This window comes from Sinohyriopsis cumingii, chromosome 12 (assembly GCF_028554795.1).
Source record: "Sinohyriopsis cumingii isolate HCF-2022 chromosome 12, ASM2855479v2, whole genome shotgun sequence".
Classification (NCBI taxonomy): domain Eukaryota; kingdom Metazoa; phylum Mollusca; class Bivalvia; order Unionida; family Unionidae; genus Sinohyriopsis; species Sinohyriopsis cumingii.
In genome coordinates this window covers 102,981,918-102,988,976 of record NC_142972.1, presented here as the reverse complement: position 1 = coordinate 102,988,976, position 7,059 = coordinate 102,981,918, and the positions used below count along the sequence as shown (strand labels likewise).

General features: G+C 35.4%; 1 protein-coding gene across 1 annotated transcript; it reads left to right on the top strand.

Moving 5' to 3' along the window:
* Nucleotides 1–1,305: 1,305 nt before the first annotated feature.
* Nucleotides 1,306–5,467, top strand: LOC149787139 (uncharacterized). The gene has a single exon (XM_089977646.1). The coding sequence runs from the start codon at nt 1,431–1,433 to the stop codon at nt 3,438–3,440; it is 2,010 nt and encodes a 669-aa protein (XP_089833772.1). The 5' UTR covers nt 1,306–1,430; the 3' UTR covers nt 3,441–5,467.
* The last annotated feature ends 1,592 nt before the right edge of the window (nt 5,468–7,059 follow it).

Genomic DNA, 7,059 nt, shown 5'->3' with positions numbered 1-7,059 from the left:
AGCACTTTTAGTTCCTGCAACAAATCTTTGTTAAAATATGTGATATAAATTTGGACATCTTCCACAAATAATTTCGAAACATGTTCATTAAATGAACAATCACTGCAAATGGATTTGGTATGTTGTGTTCCCTGCTTATAGAAAGTACTTTCCTCGTTATCACATACATGAATCTTTTTAAAGTGAAATAATTTAAAATTGAAGCTAATTGTACTGTTTATATTTTTAACAATATAATTAGTTTACTACTCTGTACGATCTGCATAGTTGATTCCGGGACCCAGCTTCATGTTTACCCTTTTGCTTTTTTATCTTTGTTCTTTTGACGTTCTTACATTTAAGTTTATTTTCTAAAACTGTGTACTGAAGTGTTTCAGAACCTACATGACAACCATTTCGACTTTTTGAAACAAGTTCTGATGTTACTTGTCAAATTATTAGTTGTTGTTTTTCTTTTATTTCATGAAAGCTAAAGAGATATCCTTTCCCACGAGACAGATGTTGAATAGATGCTGCACTTTTTGCTATCCATCTTATTGTAAACTTTTGACTTATCTATATTAACTAAAACAAGATTATTGTTGGGACAAGCATTTTTTTATCAGTATATAATTCATTTTCCATGGCATAAATAGCATTAAACTAAAGATGTTTTTATTTTTAAGAATTTCGTTCCATGTAATGCTTCCAAGTTTAAATAGCTGATAACCACCAGATGTTTGGCATATTTGTTCCGAATTTATTATTTTCCTATAAACCATCATTGCGAACTTAGTAAGATTAATCCATGAAAATTATATCTAGAACACAATCGAATCTACGTGAATTATATTTAACGTTCCATTAAAAGAAGTCTTAAGAGCATGTCTTATAACCGTCTCTGTTGTAATACTCCACATGTATTTTACAAAATAATTTCTTCAGGATGAACGAATTTAACGAAAGTCAAGGATTTTTGCAAATAAATGTTTCGAAAAAGTTCCTTGGGTTCCACCCGTCAAAAAGTTGCCTTATTTCTCTCAACATCGTTTAATTATTACATTCTACTACATCATCCAAGTTTAACGATGCTAAGTCATTTGAACTTTGTATGCACGTGTGGCATGAAGGGCAACTAAAAACGGTCTAACAGTGCCCTAATGTTTCACTACTGCTCGCGAACTTGTGTTATCAGTAATACATGTTTATTAAGAATACTGAAGTCGTCAAACTTAGATAATGTGCAAATAACAATGATCTTTAAACCTCTCTCTATATGAGATAACGCATCGAGCAGACTCGAGATTGAGACATGTATACCTGATTGTAAGACTTCGTTCTCTCACAGTGATTTAAGTAGATCATTGTGATAGTTCATAGCTGTTGTGTGTTGTTAACGATTCTAAAGTTAGCATATCCACTTAGATATTATATCTTTACAGACGTTGAATATGGCATCAGTAAGCAACAATTCTATAACAATACGTGATATCCAAGAGAGTGAAGTCGCTGAGTTGAATGGTCATCAGTGTCCACTTTGTCTGAAGTTATTTAGATCTCCAAGACAACTAACATGCTACCATTCATTTTGCCATAAGTGTCTACAATCTCATATATGCAGCACTGCGTTTGTGAAGGAAACCGAGAAGGAGTTTTGCTGCCCAATATGTGGAACAGTAATTCGGTCAACAAACGAAATTCCCATTGACAAATGGGTATATTATTTTCCGCGCGATACACTTCTACTTTCCGTTTTGATAAAGTCAAAAGTGAAAGTAGATCTTGGTTGTGATACATGCCAGGCAGAGGAAGATACTTGTGTATCTCTAGCTGAAGAATTTTGTGTTGAATGTAAGGAGGCTTTATGCAAAAAATGTTCGAAAACTCACAAAACAAAAAACCTGAAGAGTGGTCACACTATTCTAAATCTTACGGAGCTAGGAAATAACCATAGCGTGTTCCTTCATCGCGATTATCTGTTTGCATGCCAATATCACGTGAATAACATTGCCGTCTTTTATTGCAAAAGGCATGATTCCCAACTCTGCTCCAAATGTTATGTGGATAGTCACATGAATTGTCCAGAATTGCTAACATTGGCAAACGAAACACCAACCATTACTGAGACCCTCAATCAGGTGAAGAAACAAATGAAACAACTTGAGGATCAACTTAAAGGATTTATCAAGATTAAGAAAACAAACCTGGGTGAACTTGAGTCACAGATAAATAAACTGACCCATGAAATAAGGACATTGAAACGCGCCATAAATGATTCTCTGGAAGATCTGGAACAAAGAGTAAGCATGGAAGGAGAAAGAATTCGCAAGGAAGAAGAGATGACAGGAGAGAAAATAATACATGGTTGCCTATCGCAATTGACGGCGGTTAGGACTAACAATGCTATTGTTGATTCAGTTGGCAAATTTGCTACACGATCCCAGATGTTTCTGCTGGCCAAGAAGATCACTGAACAACATTCGTTCACAATGACAACAATTGAAAAACAATATTCAAAAAATGATATCTTGACTTTTCACTTAAAGATCAATCCGCTAGTAAAGGCTGTTTCTTCCATACCCTCTGGTGAAATTGCTGAGCTTAAATGGAAAAGGGAATATGCAGACATGACAACTGGTAAACCCCTCAGAAACCTAGATGTGAAAAAAGTAGATATCATTGAAGTGAAATCTCTAGATGCAAAACGTCCACGTTATACAGATTTGACTTTTATAAATCATAACTATGTTATACTAGTAGATTTTGACAACAGTAGATGTATTCTACTTGACACCTCATTTATATACGTTACAAGCTGCACTTTACCGGAAAAGCCAGTAAACATTTGCGTTGCAGGGGAAGGTGTAGTGGCTGTAACGATACCTTACCAGAAAAGAATACAGTTTTTAGTTGTGACTGACACAAGCATATCACCAACATTTAGTATCGCAACCAAACATAAATGTTATGGGATAGCCTCTCTCAACCAGGAGGAAATGATCGTGTCGGGACCATGTGGCGATGACAAGATGTATTACTGGAGTCGTATTACTGTAGAGGGAACAGAAAACGTCTACCACGAGTTTGAAGGTAAAGATACAAGCCAGACCTATCTAGCACTAAACGCATCCAAAACACGCCTGTACATATCTGTGCTTACAGACAATACTGTTCATTGCTTTGGTCTGGATGGGAAGAAATATTTTACTTCCAAACATAATAGTTTGAAGGAACCTTTGAGTGTTGCTGTGGATGGTGATGACAATATATATGTGGTGGGAGTCACTTCTCATAATATTGCTCAGATTTCGTCAGACGGTGTGATCAGCACATTTATCACAAATGGAATCCCTAAGAATCCTACGGCAATGTGTTTTGATGCAAATGGTGATAAGTTCCTCCTAACGTGTTACCAGAAGAAGGACCTTCATATTTTCAGAGTCATCAGGACCGGAAACTAATATTTGTGTAAGAGCATATGTACTTCAGTGCTCACTGTTGTTTTGTTCTTCTTCTACTTTTATCTTACCTATTGGTGCATGTATTCCTCCGCAGAAAACATTTATATTTGCCCAATATTATTAGTATATTAATTATATGTTTATTCAAACTTGATGATGAGACTTTCAAGTTGGATAGTGATTATGAAAATTAATTTAACATAAACATTTCATCTTATCTTTTCAATAATAATTTACAGTGTTGCTCGACAGGGAGTTGCATGAGTGTATAATTCCGAAGATAATCAACTGTAAAAATGCAACTCAGAAAACTCATATCTTAATATTTGTCAGCATGTTTATATTTGAAATTGGAAGTTGTGAGACTAACATTGATTTGGCGAAAATTACTAAGTGATTGGATCGATATACCGTATATCGTATACTGTTTTGAAATGTTAATATTTCGCACATGCATCTTCACGACGATTTTGTTTTTGTTGGTTTTTTTTGGGGGGTGTCTTTTTATGTATTTTCTTTTTCACTTTCATGTTGTATCCCGTCAGACATTCTTCCATTGGTTTAAAAGTGTAATTTTTACATTTTAAGGAAAATTCACAATTTATGTTAGTTTCGTGGAAGAACGATTACTACCAAATACAGCAAGATTAAAACATTTACAAATATAGCCGCAATTGACTAACATAATCATCGTATCATCGCTTCATGTACCATTTTTTGCGTCAGTAATACATTCCATTAGTATATCAAAATAATACACCAAACATTTTAAAACGTTTAAATTGACTTACCTAGTTAAGGAGTTTCTTTTATCTGAGTAAAGATTTCCTAGGTAGATTTCGAGAAGGTAATGTCATTAGTATGTTTGATTCACGTCATGACTAACACACATGTCCTTGTAAGATGCCACAGATTTATAACATACTCGCATTTTAGTTGTGAGGCAGAAGTAATATCTATAGAGAAGAAGTATTCACATTTATAACTACAGTCACCAATATTGGCTATCCGTTATTTTTCTTAATGATAGGAACATTGTTATTTTCTTTCATATCAACTGCAAACTTTGGTATCACGTATAAATTCATTTCCACCTCCAACATTTGTTTGATCACCTCTGCAATGTAAACAAATAAAATCGGTTACTTGCAACTGATATTACACACACAAGCGCGCAAACAAGGACAGGACCAAAAAACCTAATGTTCCTAAGATGATCAGTTGTGGTTTTGTATCATAGATGTGAACTAAATCATATGTACGTGTTGTCTCTAATTGTGTTTATGTTGTTAGCAAAATTGTTTCATTTTCTTTTGCTTCTAATCCTCTGTAATTACACAAACAGATGACAAACGTTTAACACATATATGTGTAATTACACACACAGATGACTGAAGCGTAAAATAGTTATGAGTAATTACACACAGCTGACATAACCATAATATGGATATGAGTAATTACACAAACGGAGGAGAAACGTTTAATATGTGTATGAGTAATTACACACAGATGACAAGTGAAATATGGATATGAGTAATTACATAGACACAAATAATAGCGCAAGTGTTATATGGATTGAGTATTTACACTATCAGATGACAAACGTTTAATATGGATCTGTAAATTTCTGTTCTATATTTTAACATATCTGAGCCTTTATATTCTAGATGAGATTTGAATCATATAGCAAAAAAGTCAACATATACTTGTATTTGATTTTTTTCTCTATGCAACGTTACTTTATGCAACAAGGTTAATTTGATATTATGCTAAACATTTCATATGTCAGAACTTCTTAGCATGTAGATGACTTGATGTACAGGCCAATGAAACTGTGGAACACGCAAATTGAAGTGTATTAAGAAATATGTAACATAAAAGCAATGTGCCTAATCTTTTTATTTAATTTTTTCATACGTTAATTAAATTTCCAGCATTGCATCAAAAGATAAAAACATTTATGTTTGCATTTTTGTACTGAGCTCATTAGTCGCATTATCTTTCCTTAGAAGAAACTGCTTGCTTTATATTATATTATATTATATTATATTATATTATATTATATTATATTATATTATATTATATTATATCATATTATATTAGTAAAATCATTGAATACAGTAATTAGTCTTCGTATTGTGGTGTTGTGGAGTTTAACACCATTTCTCAGCACATGATAGTCTATATGTAGCGGCCAGTATGTGTAATACGGACGCACATGGAAAGACCGTGAAGCTCCAACGACCCCCAGGAAGCTATATTGGCTCTAACTCATGCCGACAGAAGTAAGTTGTGAGCGCGATCGGTAAAGGCATGCGCCTTTGACCACTCGGCCACGGAGGAATGATTGCATTGTTTTTCTTATTGTGGTTATAACAATATTTTTTCAGTACACGATAGGCTATACATGGCATATTTGATCGAGGGAGACCCCGGTAAACCTACTGGAAGAATCACCTACCCACGGAAAGCTAATGGCAAGCTTTCTCACATATTCACGTTGGCCGCGCCGGACTGAGGTGAAATGTTTGAGTGATTTATAAGAGCGGACGCCTTGGACCACTTGGCCACCCCGGCCCCGAATGATAATGGAATCAGTTGATATGTCTATAACAGCAATTTAACAACAATTTTATACCAACTTTTTGCTTGAATTTTGAGCTTCTAAATCCCTACACAAACGCAATGACGCTGCCACTACCTTCGTTGCGATTTTGATACTTGATCGTGTGATTGTTGATGACTTAGTCGCGGAATTATATTAAAGGCGACAATATTAATATGGATATACTGCTACCCAGGAAATTTGACTCATGAACTATGATCGCGTGCTTTTAATGAATGACAATAAATCCTGAACAATGCAGTCGGGTGCTATTTACTATTTGGTGAACACACTCAGCCAGTTCTGTATGATCACAAAAAGAGATACACTCGATAAATTAGGTGTGATCACAGAATGAATCAGTCTAAAATTAACAGCGCTTCATTGAAAGGACTACATGAAATTCTCATATAGACGTGTGGCATAAGGCGTATGCCTTAACAGCTCATTCACATCTCACCTCTGTCCGCGAAGGCTTGAGTCTCTGGTTTGGAGGAAGCGTGTACGTAAAAAGGCTTGCCAGTAGCTTCCCGTGGGTCGATGTTGATTCCGGGGTCATCCCGTTTTCTTCCTCCAATGTACACACTGGAATCCATGTAAAACTGGTGCGATGCACTTCTGCAGATTACAAAGATTTCGTCACGATCGAAAACTCTATGTTGACTGTTATGTTGTCCCTGTTGTGAAGGAGGTTAGGTAGTTATGGCTAAACTACAAATCCTTTACCAATTAGATACATCAGGAGGAAATGTAAAAACTCCTTGACGGTCTTACTCGGGCTATGCAGGATTTGTGTACTCTCTAAATCTGGCTATGGCTCGATTGTGTATGGATCAGCCTAGAACTCTTAACGGAAGATGTTACATTCGATTGTGTACGGATCAGTCTTGAAATCGTAACGGAAGACATTACATTCGACTGTGTGCGGATCAGCCTTGACATCTTAACGGAAAACGTTACATTCGACAGTGTACGGATCAGCCCTGAAATTGTAACGGAAGATGTTGCATTCGA